General features: G+C 35.7%; 1 protein-coding gene across 5 annotated transcripts in view; it reads left to right on the top strand.

The window, feature by feature from the left end:
• Positions 1-27862, top strand: part of Zbtb44 (zinc finger and BTB domain containing 44) — a 72325-nt gene that overhangs the window by 36807 nt on the left and 7656 nt on the right. Inside the window, exons 2-6 of one of the 5 annotated variants that reach the window (XM_047516239.1) lie at positions 6055-6127; positions 7087-8160; positions 22322-22406; positions 24999-25162; positions 26451-26751. In XM_047516239.1, the coding sequence (XP_047372195.1) occupies positions 7143-8160; positions 22322-22406; positions 24999-25162; positions 26451-26751 (1568 nt within the window). In that variant the 5' untranslated portion in view covers positions 6055-6127; positions 7087-7142. The remainder of the gene's footprint in view (positions 1-6054; positions 6128-7086; positions 8161-22321; positions 22407-24998; positions 25163-26450; positions 26752-27862) is intronic. The other 4 variants (XM_047516241.1, XM_047516240.1, XM_047516238.1 and 1 more) reach the window with 4 other exon arrangements.

Below are 27862 nucleotides of genomic sequence, written 5' to 3'. Positions count from 1 at the left end.
TGTTGGATTTTTCTTTTTAATCCAATCTGCCAGTCTGTGTCTTTTGATTGATGAATTCAGGCCATTAACATTCAGGGTTATTATTGTGATATAATTTGTATTCCCAGTCAATTGACTCATATTTGATTTTGACATGATTTGGTTTCTCCTTTATTTGGCTATTCCTTTAGGCTAGCGCCTCCTGTTGCTGATTTGCATCGTTGTTTTTCATCTCTTCCTCATGGAATATTTTGCTGAGAATGTTCTGTAATGCTGGCTTTCTTTTTGTAAATTCCTTTAGCTTTTGTTTATCATGGAAGGATCTTATTTCATCGTCAAATTTGAAGGTAAGTTTTGCTGGGTATAAGATTCTTGGTTGGCATCCATTTTCTTTCAGGGCTTGGTATATGTTGTTCCAGGCCCTTCTAGCTTTTAGGGTCTGGATTGAAAAATCTGCTGATATTCTTATTGGTTTCCCTCTGAATGTAATTTGATTCTTTTCTCTCGCGGCCTTTAAAATTCTGTCTTTATTTTGTATGTTAGGTATTTTCATAATAATGTGCCTTGGTGTGGGTCTGTTGTAATTTTGTATGTTTGGAGTTCTATAAGCCTCTTGTACTTGGTTTTCCATTTCATTCTTCAGATTTGGGAAATTTTCTGTTATTATTTCATTGAATAGATTGTTCATTCCTTTGGTTTGTTTCTCTAAGCCTTCCTCAATCCCAATAATTCTCAAATTTGGCCTTTTCATGATATCCCATAGTTCTTGGAGATTCTGTTCATGATTTCTTACCATCTTCTCTGTTTGTTCAACTTTGTTTTCAAGGTTAAATATTTTGTCTTCAATGTCTGAGGTTCTGTCTTCCAGGTGTTCTATCCTATTGGTTATACTTTCTATGGAGTTTTTAACTTGGTTTATTGTTTCCTTCATTTCAAGGATTTCAGTTTGGTTTTTTTTCAGTATCTCTAACTCTTTATTGAAATGATCTCTTGCTTCCCGTATTTGGTCTTTTAACTGTTGATTGGTGCGATCATTTAATGCCTGCATTTGCTCTTTCATCTCCTCCTTCAATGCCTGCATTTGCTCTTTCATCTCCTCATTAGCTTCCCTGATCGTTTAATTACGTACATTCTGAACTCCCTTTCTGACATTTCTTCTGCTCTGCTGTCATTGGGTTTTATTGATGTAGTATCTAGGTTTGTTTGGGACATTTTCTTCCCTTGTTTTCTCATAATGGTCAGTTGTCAGTGGGACCCTGAGATATTGCAGTTTTCCACTATTGGCTTATAGTGTCCCAGTAGATTTCCAGTGTATCACCTCCCAGCCTTCAGTAGCCTGATGTCTTGGAGGAATCTGATAAAGCAGCTCATTCGAAGAATACTGCCCCTAGCCCCCTACTGGTTCCACGTTTTGGAACTGGCTCTGTGCGGAAATGCTCTCACTGTGGGCCTGCACCGTGCAGCTGGCCGTGTGGGAAGAGCCCACTGCCGGAGTGTGGAAGACTACCTTGGGAAGACTCAAGCTGCCCTGCCCGGCTCTGCTAAGCCACCTCTATCTGGGCCTGCCCCCCGGGCCGAGATTTACCCAGTGGGCAGACTCACCCGTGGCTCTATTTCAGTCCGAGTCTCTCTGTGCCTCCCCCTCTTAGCTCCTGGGTTCTGGAGCGACCGGGGGTGCAGTCTCCCTCTAGGCCGCCATCTTGGATCTCCCCGTGAAGAGAGCCCGCAGCCGGAGTGGGCAGAGCCGCCTGAAGAGGTCTCCGGCTGCCCTGCCCTTATCCCTGAGGCTGATTGCAGATCGAGGCTTTCCGCTGGTTCTTTGCAGGAGTACACTGCACTGCAGCGGCTCCGGGACTCGGAGCCTGCTCTGTTCAGAAAGGCTCTCACTAGCGGGCCAGTTCCGTTCCGAGAACCTGGAGAAGCTGGCTGTGTGGGCGGGGCCCACCGCCGGAGTGCGCAGGACTGCCTGTGGATGACTCTAGCTGCCCTGCCCGGCTCTGATAAGCCACCTCTATCTGCGCCTGCCACCCGGGCCGAGCTTTACCCAGTGGGCAGACTCACCCGTGGCTCCACTTCAGTCCGAGTCTCTCAATGCCTCCCCTTCTTAACTCCTGGGTTCTGGAGCGACTGGAAGTGCAGTCTCCCTCTAGGCCGCCATCTTGGATCTCCCCTAGTTCCTTTTAATGGGAGATGAAATTCAGAAGCCAGTTCCATCCTAAGGATATTCACTGTTGTACATTTACTGTGTTCTCAATTCATACTGATACTTTTAATTCATATTCAAAACTATAAATTCAGTTTGCCATTTTTCTTCAACTCTTAGCCATTGATAATGAATAAATACAAGTACTTATATATAGAAAACAATTAAAATTTTCATGACATGTATTTATCCTTTCACACAGTTCACTGCTTTGTGGGTGTGATGTGAAACACTGGACAGGGTCAAAAGATAAATTAAGACATCCTAAAATATTTTCACTGAATCCTTTTGCTCTACCTGCTCCAGACTTCTCTTAGCTTACCATTCTATCCCTTTTCCCTTATGTATGCTGTACATGTCTTCACCTCTATCAGATTGAACAGAATGAAATTAATTAGTATCTCATGTAAAAATTCAGTATTTAGGTCTTGCTCTAACTTTTCCCCTAAACCCCAAACCAGAATTCTGCTTCATTTATAAATTTATATATGGATTTTCCTCTCAAATATTTCCAGACTCAGTATGTCCAAAACCAAATATTTCTTTCCCTTCCTTAACTCCTGCCAAAAATCATCTTTTCCTATTTTGTTCTTTATGATATTTAATAAAAATAAAAACACCCAGTCAGAAACTTAGGGTTAGACTCTTCTCTCCTAGTTACTCCCCAACTTTAATAATCTTAATGCAAATAACCTTAATAACCTTAATACAAAATCTTGTTCGGGTGATTTTCCCTCATAAATATTTCTCACAGTTGTATTTTCTCTAATATTTCTAAGCTGTGTCTTCTCTGTCCTCACTCCCATCAGTTTAACTTGGTTTTAGTTTAGTTTTGTGTACTTGTACTATTAAAATAACCACTCTTAAATCTACCCTTTTTATTGCCATCAAGATAATCTATTTAAAATGCAAATTATAGAATGGAGGAAGGAAGGACTGTATAGAGGGAAAAGAGGGGTGGGGGGGAAGGGAAAAAATAACAGAATGAACCAAACAACATTACCCTATGTAAATTTATGATTACACAAATGGTATGCCTTTACGCCGTGCACAAACAGAGAAACAACATGTATCCCATTTGTTTACAATAAAAAAAAGAAAAAAATAATTATACCTGTAGCTACCCATGCTTATATAAGATCCTAAGTCTTTAACATAGTGGAACACTTATGGAAGTGACCTTGAACAGAGTAATGTTCTAAGCCTCAAGTCTCCTTCTCTGTAACAAGAAGTAATTATCATCTAAACTCATGTGAGATAGCATATCTTAAACCCCTAGTATTAACAACCAGTACAGACAACTTCATGTATAAATTTCCACCTGGATGTTGTTCTTAGAGCCATCTTAAACCTATTATGTTTCTCTCCTTAATCTTTTCTGTCCTTGTTTTAATCAGAATATAGGGTGCAAATGAAGTGATCTCTGTTCTGTTTTAGCGTAAGTAAAAACTTCTTAGTATCTTAAAAGGTAGCATCCAGTTTTTGAGATGTGACTGAATATTTAAACAGGCAAATTCTTATTAGTATCAGCTTTTCCCATCCTCTCAGGTTATTTTCAGTGTTAACTCTCTCTTTGCATTGTCTTTAGCCGCCATCTACGGACTCACGTGGTTTTATATATGCTGAGGTACTCCAATGTAATCTCAAATCTTCTGATAAATTTTATGAAAAATATACATATTCAAAATATCCTCCATCATATAAGAAATAGAATAGACATCTGAAATTCTATCTCCATTTAATTTTGTTTTGTTGTTTTCTTTTGCAGTACTGGGGATGAATCCAGAATCTTGAGCCAGCTAGGCAAATGGTCTACCACTGAGCTACATGCCCAATTAAATTTTATTCTTGCTTTTTCTAGTGTAAATAAATAGCCAACACTTATTGAATACTTACTTTATGCTAGGAATTGTGCTAATTTAACCCTCTGATTATTTTGGAAGTATAATTTTCATAATTCCTATGTTTCAGATGAGAAAACTGAAATATTAGCGTCAAAATAACTTGACTAAGATTTAATGCCTGAATGGTAAATGGAGAATTTAAAATTCAAAACCTAAGATTTGTCTAATTTAAAATCATTCTGTTTTATCAACTGGGCATTATATGCCTTACTTTATGTAAACGTGACCCAACTTTGAGACAAAATGAATTCTTCCCCCTTAAAGTTTGTCATTTAACAACTACTGCTTTCATAAACATGTATATGTAGTATTTCATCAGCTATTTAAAATAAAAGGGTAAGAAGGAAAATATTTCAGAATTACTGAGTAGTTCACATTGCAAACTGTTAATACAGACACCTTTTTTAAAAAAATTTTTTAGTTGTCCAGACCTTTATTTTTATTTATATGCAGTGCTGAGACTCAAACCCAGTACCTCACACATGCTAAGCAAGTACTCTACCACTGAGCCACAACCCCAGCCCAGATGCATTTTTATTACTTGTGAAAGCTACATGAATTATATATCTTTGCTCAAGAATTTTAAATATGCTCCAAGTTAAATATGTAACTACACACATACATATTTTACATTGTATGGAGAGAAAACAGGTGTTTTCTTAAACATAATTATCTAATCCATAGAAATCTCAGGTTATACTTTCTGGCATTTGAATTTTCCATGTTGGGTATGATTTTTTTCAAATACTGTCATTTCATCTCATTTCATTGCAGTACTTCTATATTTGTATAATTTTTTATTTTATAATACATCAGAGCTTTATTAGATACATGCTGGGAAATGCATGTAGTAAATATATAACTTAGAAGGATTTCCCAGTCTATTCCTCATCTCCCTCTCATCCCATAGCTCCAACTGTATTAGACTTTGTACCATGTATATAACCATTTGGACAAGCAAAACTTGCCAGAGGTACTCAACCCATTTCATTTTTGTCTTCCACTGGCCATTTAAATTCATTTCATAGGATTCTCTTTCCAACTCCCTGGACAGCAAGTCTTAGTAACTTTTTAGTCACTTTGAGGAAATAAAAACAATCTTTTCAAGAACTAATAAACTTAATTCAAAGTTAAAAATTAACTGACCTTTCTCACCTTAGACCTACTATAGGCCTGCAGTGGAAAGTAGGGTTTGATTCGTTTCCTGTTTCTTCTGTCTTCTCACACTAAGCCTTCTTACCCCTCTATGGTTCTGGCCCTTTTGGGGTTAGGATAGGTTGAAGAAGAAAAAGTCTGTTATGGTAGTAGTAGCAGCAGCAACAGCAGCTCCTAATGTTTCTGTAGCCTTGATTATGTTGTTAGTTACTGTTCAAAACACAAAACATATGTTAGGTCATTTATCCTCAGAACTATGGCCTGGATTTTATTTTCCCTGTTTTACTGCTGAAGAAATTAAGGTACAGAGAGTTTAGTGACTTAATTTCACACAACTGAACCAACTTTGACAGTTGTCACAAATGACAACCCAGCATTCTGACTGTAGATTCTGTGCACTCAAACACTACACTGTAGGGCTTTATATACTATGCAAGATAGTAAGCAAACTTCACAGTCCTGACCAGTGTTTAAGTCAGACTCATGCCCAAGAGTCTTTTGAAGTGTGATACAATTTCCATACACTTGAGACAAAGGGCAGACATGCAGGGAGTTTGTAATTCACAGCACCCTGATTACTCTCAGCAAAATTCCTCTTCTAATCTTTAACTTTTTGATCACTAAAGGTGAATGAAACACCAGGTTGAAAAGTTTTCCACTCCTTTGCATAAGTGGCCTCACACCTTACTTAAATATAGTACAATATCAATTTTGGGGGCCTCCAACCAAACCAAATGGTTTAATTTTATATCCCGTTGCACATTTTCCAAATATGCTGTTTAATTTCTTGACTTTATACCTTTGTTCATGCAGATGGTCCCTGGATTATGACTGTCACTTGCTCTGAAGGCATGTTTCCTCCCTCAACCACATGATCCCAATCAAAGTAAGCAATCTTGATGGCACAGCTTTAAAAGCAGAAGCCAGTTTCATAGGATATAACAAATGAATGAAACACTTTCTATACAACTCTCCAATTTTTTACTTCTTCTTTTCATTTCTATGAGAGAAAAATTAGCAAATATATTAAATGATAGTGTGTTTAGACCTGTCTTACCTACATATATCTCATTGTGATTGCATGTCTTTAGGAAGAACATGTGAAATGGAGTTTTATTGTTTTTATTTTAACAAATTTAATTAACTTTATTTTCCATTCTTGAATCAGGCAGCCCTACGGTCCATAAAATAGAATAAGTGTTCCTGGAGCAGGTTTTTATTTCAACTGTTTTCACAAATTATGGTCCAAGATGATTATTACAGTGGCCTTACCTCTCTATCAAGCAAATGGATTTATGCCTTTTATCCTTTTTATCATATCAAACAGGGAACAGTCCCAAATCGGTCATTTTGTCTTTCCATTATTAGATTATTCAGTGACCTTTTTTTAATATTTCCCCCCATTTTTTTCCTTTCCCCCTCCTTTCCTCTCCCCTATACATTTCTCTAAGTAGAACATTCAAAGAAATAATTATGTAGGGTGGATTATTTAACGTTTGAACTGGCATTACCTACTGCACGCTACATTTAGAAAGAGGGATGAATACTATACCCATTGACAAAGATCTCTTGCTATTCAGTTATGAAATAGTGCCAGACACTATTCTAAATATCATTTACAAACTATCATTTAAAACTCTGGAGCTTTTTTAAACAGTATTTGACAGGCTTCCCTGATTGAACAGATTGGAGAATATATTTTAATGCATTCTATACCTGAAGTTTCTCTCTCACTAGCACCTTTTTGTCTTTTATTTGGCACAGTGTCCACATGAAAATGATGTAAATTGCCTATTTCAACTACTAAGCCATTATTTAATATTTTATTGTATGTGTTTTTTTTAGGACATTTGTGATTCATTTGCATCCCTGAAGAGCATCTGTAGAAGAGGAAGGAGAAGATGGGTGTGAAAACATTTACTCATAGCTCCTCTTCCCACAGCCAGGAAATGCTTGGAAAACTAAATATGCTGCGAAATGATGGACATTTTTGTGATATTACTATTCGTGTCCAGGACAAAATCTTCCGGGCACATAAGGTGGTACTAGCAGCTTGCAGTGATTTCTTTCGCACCAAACTTGTAGGCCAAGCAGAGGATGAGAACAAGAATGTGTTGGATCTGCATCATGTTACAGTGACTGGCTTTATACCCCTTTTAGAATATGCTTACACAGCTACTCTTTCAATTAACACAGAAAATATTATTGATGTTCTAGCTGCAGCCAGCTATATGCAAATGTTTAGTGTTGCTAGCACCTGCTCAGAGTTCATGAAGTCAAGTATTTTGTGGAATACACCCAATAGCCAACCAGAAAAGAGTCTAGATGCTGGACAAGAAAGTAATTCTAACTGCAATTTTACTTCTCGAGATGGAAGCATTTCCCCCGTGTCTTCAGAGTGCAGTGTGGTGGAAAGAACCATTCCTGTCTGCAGAGAGTCCCGGAGAAAACGCAAAAGCTACATTGTTATGTCTCCTGAGAGTCCTGTAAAGTGTAGCACACAAACAAGTTCACCCCAGGTATTAAACTCTTCAGCTTCCTACACAGAAAACAGGAATCAACCAGTTGACTCTTCATTAGCTTTTCCCTGGACTTTTCCTTTTGGAATTGATCGAAGGATTCAACCTGAAAAGGCTAAGCAAGCAGAAAATACCCGGACTTTAGAGTTACCTGGCCCATCTGAGGCAGGTAGAAGAATGGCTGATTATGTGACTTGTGAAAGCACAAAAACTACCCTTCCTCTGGGTTCCGAAGAAGATGTCCGGGTCAAAGTAGAAAGGTTAAGTGATGAGGAGGTCCATGAAGAAGTGTCCCAGCCTGTCAGTGCATCTCAGAGTTCACTGAGTGATCAGCAGACAGTGCCAGGAAGTGAACAAGTCCAAGAGGACCTTCTGATTAGTCCACAGTCTTCCTCTATAGGTATAATTCCTTCCATTTCTCATAATGCTATAGTCAGTTCAACATTTTTAAGTTCTTATTAAAAATTTTGTGTTCAGTTCTTTATATAGGAAATATAAAGAAGAGTAAAACATAACTTGATTTTTAAAGAGTTTATGAGCACTACAGTTTCCTTTTTACAAGTTACAACATCAAGGAAGGGGGGAAAAGCATTTGACAATGTATGATGACAAAGCCTGAGATAAACTGTGAATTACTTTCAGGGTAAAAGAAAACAAGTTTTTAAAATCCAGTTAGTGTTTTATTCTTTATTAAAATATTTATTGAGAACTTAACCATGTGCTAAACATTGATATGCATAAAGACATAGTTCCTGCCACAAAGGAATTAATAGCAAATTGATGAAGCAGTTGTATAAATAAATGATTACAATGAACTGTTAAACCTAGAAACTCGAGGTAAAACCTATGGTTGCAACAAAGGAAAGAGCAAGGTAACACTATATATATGTAAGCTGGATCTTAAACAAGTGAGAGTTGACCCAAGCAAGGGAATGACACTTCAGTGAAGATGTGTTAAAGCACAGAACCTGTAGGAATGTTCAGAAGCATGGAAGAACATTGCATATTTGGTAAGCGGTGAATTCAGTGCAGAGTGATATGAATGAAGTATGAATACCTGAAAGTACAGGGAACAAATGGGAATTCAGACAAAAAGGAGCAGGTAAGAGCAGGTTGTGAAGAGCCTTAGCCTTGAACACTAGTGCCAATTAGGATTTCCTTCAACTGCATATGACAGAACTCCTCTGCAGTTGCTTTACCAACCAGGATATTTTTTATAATCACATAACATGTTCACAAGACTGGTACAGTGGACCTAAGCCCCTTGTGTATTTATAATCTATTATCATTAATTATCAATTTCATCTTTATGCTTGCTGCTTTTGGTTATAAGATGCTCACTTCAACTTTATCTTTGAATTCTAAAATGGGATAGTACTTATTTCAAGAAAGCACAAATAGTCCCAGAAATCCCTTAAAAACTAATGCCAGGGACTGGTATGTAACTTGGTTGTAGATCACTTTTCTAAGGTATGCAAGGCCTGGGTTTAATCCTCAACACTGAAGGAAAAAAAAAAAAATAAACCTAATGCCATTATGTGTCATGTTCTCTTTCCTAGTTGCAAGGTATATAACTTCCTGGAACAAAATTAGAGGAGAATGGATATTGTAAGCCAAGTAAGCTTGGATTTTATCCTAGTGGCAATAGTAAATAATATGCCTTAAATAGAATATAAAATATATACACATATTTTAGGAAATTTTGTATTGTTTTACAGGAGGTTTAGCTATGTGGAGAGAGGCTCAAAAGCCAGTTAGTGTGATGAAAGTAAAACCCTAAAGAAAATGAATATTACTAGACTTTGTAAAGGAAAAATCAATACTACATGGTAATGTTGAATATGTACATTGAGGGAATGGAAGAGTCAAAGTACTCAGGGTGAAATAGTAATAACATTTTATTGTAGTCATTGATTCTTTTTTGTTGTTTTTTAAATATATTTTTATTTGCACATGGACATAACTTACTTTATTTTTATGTGGTGCTGAGGATCGAACCCAGTGTCTCACATGTGCTAGGCAAGCGCTCTACCCCTGTGCCACAACCTTAGCCCTATAATCATTGATTAAGTCACTATTTTTTTTAACTTGCTGTCTCTGCATCCAGATATGTGTTACAGTTGATAATCTTTTGCAATTCCCTTTTCCTTTCTTAGTGGTACAAATAATAATGGTAATTATTTAGTGGATAGCATCTATTAAATGCAGTAACTACATATGGAAATCAGTGGAAATGGGAACCTAGTTTTAAAAGTAATCATCAGCAAAGTTAATTCTGTGTAAATTGTAGTTGAATTATGACCAAGCAATATCATGCCTAAAGCAGTTGAAGAGGCCAGGTTGGTGAAATTACCAATTTGGAACTTTCTCTCTCTTTTTTTTTTTTTTTTTTTAGCAGTGTCAAATTCAGTCCCAGTAGGAAAATATGTAAGAGCCAAGACCAAATAATTGATCCTTGAGAAATATCTATATTCAGGTTTCAAGAAGGATTAAAAAAAGAAAGAAAGAAAGAAAAAAGAAAAATGAAATAAAGACAAACTTTCCAAAATGCTGGAGAGCCAGGAATATTGGTATTAACTTTGTTAATTTCTTGTGTTTTGACTCATTAAATTATTTTAGGGCCATTATAATAAAGTACCGTAAACTGGATGATGTAAAACAATAGGAATTCATTTTCTTGCAGTTCAGGAGGCCAAAAGTCTAAAGTTATGGTGTCAGCTGGATCTGGTTCCCTTTGAAGGTTTGAAGGGGAGAATCCTTCCTGCCTCCTCTGGTTCTGGGAGATGCCTTTAGTCCTGGACATTCCTTAGATTATAGCTATATAACTACAATTTCTTCCTTCGATGTGTCCATCCCTTTGCTTTTGTCTCAAAATCTCTCTCCTTAAAAAGACATCAGTCACTGGGTGTGAGGCCCATCTTAATCCTTTATGACCTAATCTTAACTTGATTACATCTGCAAAGACCCCATTTACAAATAAGATTTCCTTGATAGGTAGAGGGGATTAGACCTCAATGTATCTTTTGTGGGGGCAGTCTCACCCACAATACCTAAAGTTTATATTCCTAAATTTGGGTCAAGGTACGTTTGAAGAATTTTACTGAACACACATCCAATAAAGTATTTAATGGCAAGAGATCATTGCTTGTTTATATGACCAAGTTTTTGCTTAATTACCAGAGTCTTTAATCTTGAAAACATCTTGGTACCTTCTATTTAATGAACTGCTTAATGAATAATTACTGTTTTAGTCATTAATCTGAGAACTTAGAAACATATTAATCTAACGTAAATAATCATGAAATAATCATTTTTACCTCTCAAGTATATCTAATATGTTCATATTTTGCCTGTATGATCCTATTAGCATTATATAGGGAAGATATGTACATAAGTAAAACTTGGAATTATGTAAGTAGAATTATTATAATTGTGAATTCTATTATAATTGGAACATAGGAATAATTGATCTGAATATCATATAATCAGATCATCTAAATGAGGTATTTTTTTTGTTTTCATAGCAGTGTGTACCATTGTCTCTCCAGAAACCTATCATAACTGCAAATTTATGCAAAACAAAGCCACACAGGAAAAAAGTAAATTCCTGGGGTATTGTGGGCATTCAACAAATATGAGAGGGAGAAAAGGAAGATGTGCATAGTACTTTATTTTCTGTATTTCATAAGACTAGTTCTATAAGTAATTATTTACTAATTCATTTTAAAAAGATATTCAGAAGATGACTTGCAATTTTTGATGCTTAATATTTTCATCCTGAAGTTCTAAAATAATAATTTGATTACCCATGTAAATAATCCAAGTGGAATTTTACCTGTTAAGTTTCCTTTTTTTCAAGTAACCCAACAAAAGATTGTAAAATCTAACATCTTCAACTTAGGGCAAATAGAAGCAATAAATACAGCAAATTTAAAGGTAAAAGAAGGGGAGTGGGCAGTGCTGAGTGTTGGTGGGGTCTTGTTACTCAAAAAGATATGGCTATTTTTTTTAAACCCTTTAAGAAGAAAAATTCATAAGTGAAAGGGCTTCATTTATGAATGACATGATTTTTCTTGAAGTATTCAATTGCATCTATATACCAAAGACAAATAAATAATAAATAATAATTGTAGATAGTATGCAGTTTTCTGTGTTAACAAAGGAATTTTATATTCTAAAAAATCTCTGCCGACCTGGCACCGTGTCATATTCCTGTAATCCTAGTGACTCAAGAGGCTAAGCCAGGAGGATCACAAGTTTCAGGCTAAGCTCAAATATTTAGCGAGACCCCTCAGCAGCTAAGTGTAAACCTGTCGCAAAATAAAAAATAAAAAGGGCTGGAAATGTAGCTCAGTGGTTGAGGGCCCCTGGGTTCATTTCCCAGTGCCTAAATAAATAAATGTTGCTGCTATTAACAATAAAGTGGTTGGGACTGGAGGTATAACTCAGTGGTAGAACACTTGCCCAGGATGCACAAGACCCTGGTATCAATCCACAGTATCACAAAAATTAAAATTAAATGATTATTAGGGTGGTCAGTTAAGGTATTAAAAATAATTTTGGATAGCTAGAATAATGGTGGATTTTCAGCATATATTATACAGAAAAGCAATAAAACATCATGATTAAAAGTTACCTTTTTTTCCCCCACTTAATAGATAATGTGACTGAGCAAGTCACTTAACCTCATTAGTTTCCAAAGCCATAAGGATAGTGATACAGTCACCTCTCCTTACTTACGTTTTCACTTTCCACCTTTTAGTTACCTGCCATCAAATGTACAGAAAAAGTGAAAAATTCCGGAAATAAAGTAGTGTGAGCAAATCTTTCACTATCCTTCTCCATCCAGTCTGGGTGTGAGTCATCTCATTGTCCAGTGTATCTAGGCTATGTAAATTAGTCCTTTAGTCAACTCAGTCACCATTTTGGTTATCAGAACAGTATCACCGTACTTGTGTTTAACCCTTTTTGAGAGAGCAGGAGAAAACATTTATAACATTTATTATCACATATTAGATTTGTTCTATTTTATTACTAATCTCTTACTATGTCTAATTAACTTTACCATAGATATATATGGGAAAAACATAGTTCATATATAGGGTTTAGTACGGTTCATGGTTTCATGCAGTCCCTTGGAAGGAATGTATCCTTACTTGATAAAGGGAACTACTATACCTATTTATCCTGTCAGTGCCCTCCAGCCAAAAACCACCAGGAACACACCTGTAGTTGAATAAGCTGCAGTGGTAGTTTTAGCATCTGAAAATCTTTAACAATACCCCAGGTACACAGGATAAGTTAGTGTGCAGACAAATGTAACCATAATCAGGTGTCCACATAAGTACATCCTGATGGTGGGAGTGTTGGGATAAGCATCTATTACAACAGGAGTGAGCCAGTTTTGTGTTCCCTAAGATGGATGAATACCTTGAGTAGAGTTAGTGCCTACAGAGCAAGCTGAAGTGTGTCTGAAGAGAACTATCCCTGGATAGTCCTGTTAGTGTCCCTTGGATAATGTGTGCTAACAGGACTGTAATGACTTTAGCAGAAACATTTTGATGATGTGAGATCAAGGTCCACTTTTTACAGAACTAAGGGTTGAGATTAATGATGTGAAGGAAACTTAAATACCAGAGGGGCCTATAAAAGGAAATCTTCTGAGGTGTTTAAGGAACAACTATTAATTTTTTGTCAGCCAGGTCAGATGAGAGATAATAGAGCCAATGATTTGTTAAATTCAAAGCAGGAACAGTGATGGGGGGCAGAGAGGGGACAACAGTTTTGTTTTTCCTTGGTGATAGGAGAGCTTAAACGGGTGCCGTGGCGCACACCTGTAATCCCAGTGGCTCAGGAGACTGAAGCAGGAAGATCACAAGTTCAAAGCCAACCTCAGCAGCTTAGTGAGGCCCTAAGCAACTTGGTGGGACCCTACCTCAAAAAAATAAATAAATAAAAATAAAAAGGGCTAAGGACATGGCTCAGTGATTAAGCACCCCTGGGTTTAATCCCAGATACAATTTTTTTAAAAAAATATCTTGGTGCTGAAAGTTTATATTAAACTGTAATAGGCAGGGCTAGTAGTAAGGAACAGTAAATAAATGAATCTAGTTTCATTGTCTTGGGTGGAAGTCATCCATTTTTTAAGGTAATCTCTTCAGGAGAATCTCTCAGAATCCAGACTTTCAGGTCTCCCAATGGAGTGGATGTAGAAGAATCAGGAAGATGTAATCAGTGACTTTTAGGTTGGGAAATAGGAAACCAGTAACCAGCACCTTGAAGTTTCATTGCACTGAGTCAATTATTAACAGAACCTGATAAGTTCCTTTTGCCCTGATGAGGGCAAACTTTTTCCTGTCTTTTCCAGAAAACCAGAATTTACAGAAAGATCATACATTAGAAATGTCCCTGGTACCTCTTAAAAATTACCGTTCTAATGTTTGTACATCATTGATGAATCTCTAGCAAATAATCTGGTTCTTATCAAAAACTCCCCAAGCCTAGCTTTGTGGCACACATCCCAGTGACTTGGGAAGCTGAGACTGGAGGATCTCGAGTTCAAAGCCAGCCTCAGCAAAGCGAGGCTGAGTGAGACCCTGTCTCTAATAAAATACAAAATAGGGTTGGGGATGTGGCTCAGTGGTTGAGTGCCCCCGAGTTCAATCCCCAGTTAAAAAAAAAAAAAAAAAAAAAACTCCCCCAAAGTGACCCCTTGTGATTTTTAAATTGTATTTGGTGAAATTGCATCAGTTGAGAGATAAATGTACAAGTTAGTGTTATAGTGATTTAAAAAAAAAAAAAAAAAAAAAAAAAAAAAAACATGAAGGGAACAGATATTTGCCCTGGAAAAATGTAGTTTTGGATTGAGAAGACCCATGAAAGCTACAATAGTCCATAAGAATAATTCTATGTAACCTTTTGTTTCCAGAGCTTGACTCTGTTTCAGAGTTGTCATGGATCAGGAGCCAGACCAAAAAAAAAAAAAAAAAAAAAAAAAAATCCTGATTCTGCTGACTCTGAGCATATGACACTAAGCAAAGCATTTGTTAGGAATACAAAGATTAAAAAATGAAGAATTTCTCATAAGGTTTTTAGCACCTTTGTTGAAGTGTAACTCACATACCATAAAAATTTACCTGTTTAAAGTGCACAATAGTTTTTTTGTGTATTCAGAGAATTGTGTAGCCATCCCACAGTATAAGTGTATAATATTTTGTTCACCCTAAAAAGAAACCTTGTACTCATCAAGAATACTCCTTATTCCCTCCCAGCTCCACCATGTCACCACTAGGTAACCATTAACATACTGTCTATATAGATTTGTCTATTCAGGATGCTTTATGTAAATGGGATCATGCAGTAGGTGATCTTTTCTGACTGGCTTCTATCCTTACCATGTTTTATTAGTTCAACAACAATGTAGTACTTTTTAAAATTTGTAAATGCTTTTGAGAGTCACAGACCTAACTCAGCCTTCAGGGCTGATTCAGATGGAATAATCAAGCCCATGCTCGTGTTCATGTTCTCATTATAGTTTAATCCACTTATACACAACTGTCAACATGTGAGGCAAAAATACATCACAGAACCAATTTCACCAAGGGACAACAATCTGAACAACCAAAATAATCCCAAAAGTCCTGATTTCTAGGAAAACCAAATAAACTCAACAGTAAAGAATTGAAAAAATATTTTATTGAAATACTTGAGCTCATTTCAGCTTGAATTTATTCCTCCAGCCAAGGGTAGGTTGTACTTCAAAAGGGATTTCAGATCTGTACTCTGTTATTGAGAGTCCTGGTGCAAAGCAGTTAAGAACTTAAGCAGAATCTTGATGAGACTTCCATTTCCTTGAGTGCCCTATAGCCAAAAGCCACCTATAATTGAACAAGTTGAGTTTATTGCTCATTTGCAAGAGAGATCATACACCATGGGGTTCTTAAGGCTTCTTAGTGAGAGAGTATTAGACAAGATATAGCAGCGGATTTGAGCTTGTGTTAGATGAGTTCAGGGAGGATTCCAGGAAGTCAGGTTTTCTTGGTATTGGTGGTGTCAGAAAGTAGGAATTATTCTATGACTAAGGTCTTAATAAATAATTACCTAGGAATGCAGACTAGAGTGAAACAACAATAGTGACGAAGCTAGGATGTGGGGGATGTTGGTATTTTTGGTTTTGCACAGTGATCTTGGTCTTGCCTATGTTTGAACAACAGTTGGGGGGAGCTGTTGTTTTTCTTCCTTAATAAGGCTCATGGAGTAACCTAGTCCCTGTTCCATGAGACTGTTATGTCCAACAGGAGAACACCATGGCCTAGCTACAAGTGCCAGCCAACTCCTAAGTGAGTGAGTGAGTGAGTGAGTGAGTGAGTGAGTGGTCAGGTTCTGAATATTAGGAGCTACTTGTCTCTTTTTCAAGTACCAAGTAAGATATTATATTGAAAACATGTAGAACAGTGCCTGGCACATAGTCACTGCTCAGTAGGAGATAACCAATATAATTATTTCTCATTGCCAGAAGGGTTTAAATATCTTGAGTACCTAACTAATCAGTGTATGTGTTTGATGCAATAGAAACTATCATATACCACTTCTTATTGGTGAAAGGGTGATCTCTCTTAAGCTAGCCCTTATCATATAAAGTTGATTGTCATTATAAATCAGCTTTACTGTTTCGCAAGGTAAAAGGGTCTGTCCAGAATTCTTAGCCTTCTCACTACCCCTGAAAAAAGGAAACTTTTTTTTTTTCATTGCTGGGTATATAACCCAGGGCCCTCATGCATTATAGGCAAGCACATTACCACTGAGGTATACCCCCTGCTTAGAAACTTCATTTTAATAATTTAAGAAGCATCACTATCACCTCAGAAAAGTAATAACATCTGCTGTTAAATTAGTGTAAGTTAAATTCTAATTCATGTAATTATTTGTGTTGTCATTGGCAAAAACAACCATCTCAGGAAAAAGATTTGATAAAATTTATTTTTATTGATGGTTGCATAAGTGATGACACTTTTTTGTATTATAACTTTCACAGTATGGATGGACTCTGAAGCCTGCGTTTTGTTTTAACTCAATTTAACTTGGGAGAGTTTTGTTGTTTTTAGCTTTTGGTGAGGGGAAAGTGCTTTTGTTTTAATTTTTGCATGCAATGTATCCATTGACTTAGGGTCTAGTAGCCACTGTTTTGATGACATTTAAGCATGTTGAAATGGATTTTTGTTTTGCTTTGTTTTAGATGTTTTTTTTTGGGCGGTGCTAGGGATTGAACACACAGCCTTGTGCTTGTAAGGCAAGCCAAGCACTCTATCAACTGAGCTATATCCCCAACCCCATTTAGTTCTTTTTTAACTGCTTTTTAAACAAACCTTTGACAATCCTAGAATCAGTCCAAGGCAGAGTGTTTTTTATTTTCCCCTCACTAAGACTTCACTCACTCCTAGAAATAATATAACCTGCTTGATAGTAAGAAACAAAATGCCACTGTCTTCCTGCCCTACCCTTATAAGCCGCCAGGTGGGTTTTGTTTTGATATAAATTAAAATACCTATAATTGCCTGTAAACTTCTATACTGTCTTCACTCTGATTAAGTTCCGAATCTATGAAGTAGATGTTTGTCTCCGTGGTGACGAAGTTCAAATATTGGGATCTTTCTAGTTTTTATCTTAAGACAAACTGGAATGTGAATGTTTAGTTCCCTTTTTTGTTCATTTTGGTTGGTTTTGTTTAAGGGGAAAAAGTGAGAATGGAAAGATTGAGAAGTAAGCAGTTCTTTATTCAACAACATGCAGCATCATCTGGTTCTCTACCAATCTGGAATAAAAACAAATCAGAAGGATCAGGGATAAGTTGGATAAGTAGGCATAGGGGACAAATAAATGTTATTTGATAGTAAGGGAAAAAGGAAAGGAAAAGGCATGCACAGAAATGCTAAACACACCAGTAGGGCAGAATAGGGTACAGTACAGAATGAGTGTAGAAGCACAGTCCTGTCTGCTTTCAAAAGGCTCTATTTCTGTGTATTATAACATAGTATAATAACTGGTGACCTTGATGGTTTCCATGAGTCATCAAGAAACTAAAAATAAATTATATTTTGTATTATTTAAGAAGGCAAGGCAAATTGTAACCCTGTCACAAATATTCCAGCACAAATGATTAAAGTAATTTTGGATGCCGTAAGAGGGATTAGGTTAGTTTTTTGAAAAACTTTAATGGAAAATATACTTGTTTCCTAATAATTCTACCTAATTCAAGTGTTCCAAAAGGAAAATCTGAAGTACTGGATTGTAAATTTTCATCAGGAGGAAATTTCATCCTATGTATGTTAACAGATGATATTTATTAAATGTTCACATGTACATAGTATTATACACCCATTACAATTGGTACATTTTAACTTTCATTAAAATATTATAATCAAAAATTGGTTTACTATAAAGAAATTAGACCTTTTCAGAGGCTCAGATTTGTTCGTTTGGTGTAACACAACTTATTTGCAGATAGTAAAAAAATTGGCATAGGGCTGGGGAGATAGCTCAGTTGGTAGAGTGCTTGCCTTGCGTGCACAGGACCCTGGGTTCGATCCCCAGTACCACAAAGAAAAAAAAAAAAATTGGCATAGTTTATTACCTGATGAGGGTAGTTTGTTTGGATCCATTGTCCCTAGGACAAACAACAGGTTGTGTTTTTTTTATTTGTTTGTTTTGTTTTGCTTTGCTTTGCTTTGTTTTGTTTTGTTTTGTTTTTACAGACTACTCTAAAAGTATTTGAAAACGTGAAAAGATGGTCAAAAAACTGCCAGGTTAAATTAAAGGGGGTGGGGACCTTGACCTGAAAGATAACATTATCAGCATTAAAACAAGTTTAATGCTTTGCCAAGTATTTACCAAATCAAATAGGTACAGATTCATCAAAGAGCAAGGGGAATGGAAACCAAAGCCCAGACAGCATGTGAAGATTATAAAGTTGCTACCATACATTAAGCAGGGACCTCAAAGGAACTAACTGTATCACTAAAACTAGACCTGCTCCCCATCCTTCAGATTCTGGGGAATTACAGGAAAACTGCCTTGCCATTGGACAGACTAGAAAAGGAAAAAGGAAGGAAAATACATTTCTAAGAAATTATGGTCACTGACTAGTCCACTTGCACATCTCAAGAGTGACTTGTTTCAAGACAAGCTCCCCAGGAGCCTAGCAGAAGCAAGCATAAAGCTTCTCTGGAAGAAGGCATATATTCATCCCAACCTCAGCAAATCAATCCCCTACAAATGATTATAAAGGACAGAAAACATTGTCAAAAATAACCAGGGCACTTAAGAAGACAAATAGAGAACCACTAATGGGAACATTTTAAAACAGCAAAGATAAATTGGCACTATCAATTGGTATAGTTTTCAGACATATAAAACAAATATACTTATTCAGTTTAACAAAATTAATAACCTTGAACAATAATTGTAGAGAACAGTAAACTAAAAAGTTAATATAGCAAAATTGAGGGGAAGAGAAAAGGACTTAAGGAAAAGGAAAAAAAATAACCAAAATAAAAATCTCAGTGAACATTTTGGCAACAGATGGGATTTAGCAAAAGAGAGAATTGAGAACCACAGGATAGGTTAAAAGAAATTATTTGAATGCTGCCCCGAGAGAGACAGTAGAAGTGACTGCAGTGGAGAAGAGAAGAAATATGATGAATACAAATGTAGATTTGATAAAAATTCTAAAAGGAGAAGAGAGGTGGCTGAGAATTTTCAAAAATTAATGAAAGGTGCCAGTCCATCAGATGCCAGCAAATCTCAAAACAGGCATAATAAAAAGAAAACACAAACCTAGACACATCATAGAGAAGATTCTTAAGAAATTTTTAAAAATGACAAATTACCTAGAAAAGACTATCTGACTTTTCAATCTCAAAATAGTGGGTTGATATCCAACTGTTCTGAAAGAAATAACTGCTGGTGTAGATTTCTACACACAGTGAAAATCTTTCAAGAATGAAAGTGAAAGACGTTTTTAAACACAATTATCAGCAAATCATAAGAAGTAAAAGTGAGCACAGAAGGTCTCATCAGTAAGAGATGAAGAGCAAAAGGAGGAGGTAAATATGTGAATAAATGTAAGTAAATATTGCTCATATAAGAACAATAATACCTTGTGGAGCTTAATCAACAAAAACCTAAAATATCAAACAATAATTATTTGTAAGTTGCAGAATGGGAACAGGTGGAAAATAGTTAAAACTGTCAAGATCCTTGTATTATCCAGGAAGAAGTAAAGGTTTTGATTATACTTCAATAGTTACATGTCTAATTTTTTTTTTCCTGCTCTGTGGATGCAACCTAGGAAACCAGGGCCTGGCTCAGTATGTGTATAATTTCTAAGGTAACCAGTAAAAAAAGAATGTGAAAATATTATATATTTTCCAGACTTAATAGAAGAGAGAAATGAAATGACCATTAATACTTGTATTCAACAAATTGGTTCTAAAATGTATATAAAAATGCAAAAGACCAAAAACAATTTTCAGGAAGCAAATGGACTCAGAGGATTCATTCTACTTGAGATCAAGATTTATTATGAAGTTGTGATAACTAAAGATAGGCTTTAATGGAAGGACAGACCAGCAGATGAAATTAAGAGAACCTGGAAACAGATGGATGTTATATATGGTTGATATATGACAGAGATGACACTGCAAAGCAGAGAAGAGACGTTTCAGTGAATGCATGTGGTTACAAAATCAACTCCAGATGGATTAAAGAAAAGACCTAATCTCAAAGGCAACATGTAAATCTTTCATGATAATTTGAGATAGGAAAAAATTTTTTAATAAGACCAAAAGCCTTAACCATAAAGGAAAAGATAATAAATTTAATTAAAATTTAGAATCTTTGGCCATCAGAAGAACCCATGAAAAGATAAGCCATGGAAGGAGAAAGATATTTGTAGCATCTATCACTGACAAAAGGGATTGTATCCATTTCTGTATGAAACAAAAATGATGAAAAGAAAGACATATCAGGAGCAAGACTTGAACAGGCATTTCACAAGAGTAGATTTTCAATAAGTACATGAAATGTTTCTCAACTTCACTTGGAAGAAAGAAAATGAAAAATATGTGGTACATATTCACCAAATTGGCAAATTTTTTAAAATCCAACAGTAGCGAGGGTTGGTGTGAATGTGGACCAATACAACTCTCATACAATGCTGGTAGTAATGTAAATTTAAAGCAGTCATTGAAAAAAAGCATTTTCTAATGAAGATGAATATAGACATATATTATGACTTAGCAATTCCATTCCTAAGTATATGCCCTAGAGGAAAAATGTGCACATAAGTTAAATGTATTAATAGTACAAGAATATTTCCAGCAGCATGTTCATAATAACCTGAAACGCCATTGAAAGTAAAATGAATGACTCAAGTCTGGTAGTGCATGCCTGTAATCCCAGCTGTTTGAGAGACTGAGGCAGGAGGATCACAGCCTCAGCATCTTAGCAAGGCCCTAAACAACTTAGTGTGAGACCCTGTCTTAAAAAAAAAAAAACTAAAAAGGGTTGGGGATGTAGTTCAGTGGTAAAACACCTCTGGGCTCAATCCCCAGTGCCTCCCCCCCCAAAAAAACTAAAATGGATAAATTATTAATTTGCTATAACAATGAAACTAAACTTCAATTACAGACATGAATGAGGCCACAATGTTGAAGGAAACAAGCTATAAGAATACATACAGTGTGATTCAACTTAAATCAAGTTTTATAGCCACACAACCCTGAACTGTATTGTTCATGGCAGGGGTTGGCAAATCTCTTTAAAGGCCAGCTAGTAGATAGTTGAGATTTAACCACTATGTGGTCTTTATTGCAACCACAGCTGCTCAACCTTCCTACACTGTACATAGTGTGAGAGCAGCCTTAGACTGCCTGTTGCTGTGTTCCAGCAAGAACTAATCCCTAGTTTATGGATACATATATTTGAGATAAAACTACTTTTTAAACGAGGGAGTGGGGAAGGAAATGATAACTATAAAAGACAAGCTTGTGGTTGAGGGAGGGTGTATAGTTGGGGAAGAATGAATGGGAACTAATAGAATGCCAGCAGTATTATCTTGTGACTTGTGTGGAGGATTGCTTATGTGTTTTTTCTGTCTTTTAAATTTTGTGTAAAAGTTGTATAGTGAGTAATGTGTAGTCACAGTAAAATAAGCTTAAAAATAAAAATTGCCAATGCTTCCTTAAATAATACTTATATATCATTTAGTTTTACATGAACTTTAGCTTGCATTTAAATTGCTTGTTTTCTGAAATTTTTCTCAAATTCCTAAAGAATTTAAAAAGTAATAAAAAGTTTGTCTTACATAGTTCTTTTTTAATTACAAAAACATTTAAATAAAGTAAAAGTATAATGTAGAACACTACTGCTTTTGCTTAATCACTCAAGATATGAATACTAGAAAATACATTTTAGAGTCTTGGATATATGACTTGCAGGTATTACCTTGGCTTATTTGCATCAAAGTATTGACACCTGTCCTCTTTTCATTCTTTTATTCACAGGCTCAGTAGACGAAGGCGTTACCGAGGGGTTGCCTACACTTCAAAGCACTTCTAGCACTAATACTCATGCGGATGATGATGATCGGTTAGTTCTAACATGATATGTAGTTTTCCTGTAATTGTTGTGCTTACAACTCTAAATTCAAACATTTTATCTCAGAATATTATAAGAAATTTATTGGGACCTCACTTTTCAGAGTAATGAGGTAGCATCATCACATTAGACTGTTGGAGGTTTTTTGTTTGTTTGTTTGTTTTCTGGCATTACCAAAATTACCTAGTCCCATTATTTTATTTTATTTGTGTGTGTGTGTGGTGCTGGGGATTGAACCCAGGGCCTTGTGCATGTGAGGCAAGCACTCTACCAACTGAGCTATTTCCCCAGCCCCCCCCATTACTTTAAATAGTATCTAGATCAGAGGTTGGCAAACTACATACCACAGGACAATTCCAGCCTGCTGCCTTTTTTCTGTAAATCAACTATTAATGGAACATAACCACACTTACTTGTTATATGTCATTTGTGGGTGGCAGAGTTAAGTGATTGAAACAGAGACCATATGGTGTGCAAAGCCAAAATACATACTATCTGGCCTGCTACAAAAACTATACCAGTCCTGATCTGTATACCCTAGTTCCCAAGTCACTATCTTCACTCAATCCTTCCTACTTATACATAGGTATGTAAGGGGCATCTCATACTTAATACCAAGACAGAACTCTTGCTTCTATCTCCCCATCTAAGTCCTATTTCTCCCATCTTTCTCCCATTTTCATCCCCCAATTTTTTTTAAACACAAGCCTCAGAATTATTCATGATTCTTCTTTCCCTCCCCACTTTCTTCTCATATTTAATCCTTAAGTTCTGTCAAGTGTGCCACTAAAGTATATCCCCAATCCCCAGTCTACTTTTCCTCTCTGTACTCTAACCACCCTAAGTTTAAGTCATCTCCATCCTTTGCCTCATAACTACTACAGTAGCTTTCAAACTGGCCCCTGATTTCATTATTCTATAAATCAAGTCTGTTCTCCATGTGGTAGCCAAAATCATCATCTTTTTCTATTTTAGTTAGTCAGATTAGGTTGTGTTTCAGTCAATAGCTACTTGCTATTTTCCGTTCATATTTAAAACCTAAAATTGCTTGTTCTTTTTTGTATTTTGTTGTTTTGTAGTACCAGGATGGAACCTGGGTCCTTGCACATGCTGAGCAAGCTCTCCAACTCTGAACTATGTACATCCCACTCTGCCTTTTAAAACAACTATGTAATACAACTTTAACCTAACTCCAATCAGGCCATTCTTCCTCTTGAATACTACATTCTAACCACATTGCCCTTTTAGTTCCTAAAATACCTCATATTTGTTCTTCCTGCTTTGGGACCTTTTTGCCTCCCTGTGTCCTTTACCTGAAATGCTTTCTCCCCTATTCGTATACGTATTGTTGGCTACTCCTGGGCCTTCAGATCACTGCCTCTGTGTCAGTTCTCAAGGATCCTAATCACCAGTTTAAACCAGCACCCAGTCGCTGTTGGATCTTCTTACTTTTATTCTCCACTTTGATCATTTTCTTGATTACTGTTTGCCTTTCACCACTGAATATATACACCACTGAATGATTGAATTCCTCCTAATAGAGATTGAGGACAATCTTAAAAATTAGATTTGATAAAACTTCAAAGATTCAAGGAACTCAACAAGGATTATTGTTCTTGGATAGCTAAACCTGGCTGAGAAGATTATCAATACAATCATTTGCATGCATTAATAAAAAACGTAAACAAGCAGAAGTGTGCCCAGAGTCCATAGTTTCAAATATTACTAGGTCGTCTGTTGTTTATTAAATACGGTGCTGAATGATAGACATATAGAGATGAAATGCTTAGTCTTTTCCCTCAAGGAACTTCATCGATTTTCAGGGAAGAAGAGAGAAAGGTTAAAGATAGACAAGTAAACAAGTCATCATTAAGTCATGTAGAGAGTTGAGTTGCTTTGCCTAGGATGATATCTAGCTAAGCTACTGATAAATCAAAAAAAGTTTCCAAGAGGATGTGATAGCTTACCGACATAAAATCATTAGGCAGTATCTAGGCCTAGAGGAGGGATCAAATGTGCAAATGCACAGAACTGGGAGAGATTATGGCACATTGGAGGGATCATTTGGTATAGGATATATTTAGGGAGTATAACAAGAAATGAGACTGAAAAGGTAGAATTCAGATACAAGGAGTATTAAATACCTTTTAAAGGTATTGAGACTATTGTGAAGATAAGTTTTTTCAGGCTTTTAAAGGAAGACTGATTTAATCAGAAAGAATACTATGATTCTGTAAGAAGGATGGATTAGAGGAGTGTGGTGCTAAATAGAGAATTGTTAATTCAAGCTTATATTGAGAAAGCCTAAATTAAAGCAGTAGCAAAAGGGGATTAGAGAGATTAATAATAACTAAGGTAAATTAGTTAATGATATGTTTTGTAGTTACATGTCCATGCTTAATTTAAGATGCTGCACATTCTGGTCAGTAACATTGTTTTTCATATTCTAGGTGCAACTCCTCTAATAAACTATTTTCTAAAAAGTCTTTAAGTGTTTCTTTTGTTCTTTTAAAGTTGACCTGCAGAAGTGTTTTTTCAACTTAAAATCAGAACCTGGTTGCCTTTTTTGGTTTATTTTTTTAGATTGGAAAGTGTTCAGTATCCCTACCAACTCTACATTGCTCCTTCTACCAGCAGTACAGAACGACCAAGTCCAAATGGTCCCGACAGACCTTTTCAGTGTCCAACCTGTGGGGTGCGATTCACCCGTATTCAGAACTTAAAACAGCACATGCTCATCCACTCAGGTAATGCCATCTTCCCTGTTGTTGGATAAGTGAGTGCTCCAAAACATTTTATTTTGGAATCCAATTTAAAATAGGAAACAGGTGCTTTCGAGAAAAGAAAAAAGGAAAAAACTCTGGGAAGTCAAATGAGAACAGATAAGCGTATATCTGTTGCTGAAATGGTGCATTGTCAGGAAACTATTTGTCTAATGCATTTATGACAGGTATTAAGTATTCTGACTCAGAGTCAATATGCAGTATGTAATATGTATATTAAAAGATATTGGGGAAAATAATAAAAGTTTGGGTGTATTAGATATGTGTACATTTGTAAAATAGGGAAGTACACAGATGGTAAAGCAAACTGACTTATAGGAGTATATATGGATGTTCCTTTTGTCATTCTTATTTTAACTTCTGTAAATTTGAAATTGTTTTCAAACAAAAAAAATACTTCAAAAGATTTAATATTTAATTATTGATATAATTTATATTATGTAATCCTAATCTCTCTGCTCTGATTAGTCAGCTATATTTTTATAACATTTTAGATAAATGGTAGGTCAGACTTTTGACAAAATTTGATGACCACATAAATGTACCAGGATTCTTATGTGTAAAACATTGTAACCTCTAATGAACAAGAGATCTTTGCTACTATTTTCAGCTATATTAGTACCTCACTTCTCATTCTCTAAATAGGTCTTAAAATTCCTATCCTAATGCCAGTTCTCGGAGATATTGTTAAATCCCTGATTATGTTTTACAAGGTGTTTTAGTTTGTTTTTCTTTTTTCCCTAAAACTGTGATAATGAATTTAAGAAAACTTAATCTTTTATAATTCACTTACTGATTTTTCTCAATAGTATAGTAAATACTCAGAAAGCCATTTCATCAAATGATGGTTCTGTTGTGATCATCAGAAATGTTAGAATTTTCCTTTTTTCTTCTCATTTCTGTTTGAGATGGGGAACATTTTCAGTGTATCTCTATAGTGAAATGAATATGCTCTTACATGAAGATTTTGGTTCTAAATTCTAGATAGTTAATATGTGTTTTGAAGTCTGTAAATTAGGTGAATTTCAATAGATATTACCTAATTTGCCCTCTTCCATCCTGCCTTATTTTTAGGCACTAATGACCTCAAATATTCTGCACCTTTTCTGAGATACTGAATTAGAATGTTTTTTCTTATAATGTTTATCTTTTTAAGTTATAGCTATAAAATTGTAGTTCAGAAATTTGTGAGGTATATGACCTTTCAGTTTATTTTGTTCTCAAATATTTTTTGTTTTCCTTTATTTTCTAGGAATTAAACCATTTCAGTGTGACCGCTGTGGGAAAAAGTTCACCAGGGCTTACTCGCTAAAGATGCATCGCCTAAAGCATGAAGGTAAACGCTGTTTCCGGTGCCAGATATGTAGTGCCACTTTCACTTCCTTCGGGGAATATAAACACCATATGAGGGTTTCCCGGCACATTATCCGCAAGCCTCGGATTTACGAGTGCAAAACATGTGGCGCCATGTTCACCAACTCTGGAAATTTAATCGTGCACCTGAGGAGTCTGAACCATGAAGCATCAGAGCTAGCAAACTACTTCCAGAGCAGGTGAGGTGCACAACGAAAATCCAACCAGGAAAACTGCTTTCTAAACTCTCTTTTCCTGCTTTTAGGGCAGCCTGCTGTGTTTTTTAAAATCAGGTTGCCAGCTAATCAGTCACATTCATTTTAAATTCCCAGGATCCATACTTTGATCTTCTGATCTGATAAATTTTTGCTGGATCTCCTAAATAGATAAAATCATTAATATTTTATAGTTGGTATTAAAAGTATATTCCTAAACAATAAAAAATTTATATATTTTAATATATATATACATATACTTATATATTCCTATAGACACAGACTACTTATTCTCTTCATTTTTTTTTTAATAGTATAAGGTTAAAGTAATTTTGTAGTGACTCTTGAATAGAACTTAGAAAATATCCCATGTCAGGTGATACTTAGAAATATTACATTACTTCAGACTCTGGATATTAGTGAAATTCTTACCCACTTCTGTTTTTTTAATCCTATAAAAGAATGTCCATTTACCAATAAGAAAGAAACTTTTTTATGGCAATTATAATGGATATGATTGTTTAGAGCCAATGAAGTCTCCTATTTTCTTTCAGTTTAGAGCCCCAGCTCTTTTTTTTTAATAACTTTATTTATTTTTATGTGGTGCTGAGGATCGAACCTAGTTCCTCATATGTGCTAGGCGAGCACTCTACCACTAAGCCACAACCCCAGCTAGAGCTCCAGCTTCTACTAATAATAATTTATAATAGAGTTACCTTTTTGATTTATACAGTATCCAAGGAAATCAGGTTCTAGTCCTAGCTCTGCCACTAAATGTGTTGAGCATGTCACTTTACAGATGAAGAAGCTTGAAACTTAGCAAAAGATAAAATGTAAGCTTTAAACAAATGGTTTCCAAGGCCTCCTCTAGAAATAAAATTCTATTGTGGTTTTTTTAATACTTTATAAGAACTGTACCTCTATAGAAATCCTTAGTTTCTCATAAAATTAAATCTGTGTCCTTACATTTTAAGTTACCTCTGTTTTTAAACCTTATTTTTCTATAGATTCCAAACTATTTCTGGATAAAATTTGCTTTCCCTTCAAACTAGACACTAATTTTGTTTAATAAGTTCTAATTCTGAGTATGTGATTG

Source organism: Sciurus carolinensis, chromosome 11 (assembly GCF_902686445.1).
Source record: "Sciurus carolinensis chromosome 11, mSciCar1.2, whole genome shotgun sequence".
Lineage (NCBI taxonomy): Eukaryota > Metazoa > Chordata > Mammalia > Rodentia > Sciuridae > Sciurus > Sciurus carolinensis.
Note: the sequence above shows the minus strand (reverse complement) of the source record. Positions and strands in the feature narration are given on the sequence as shown.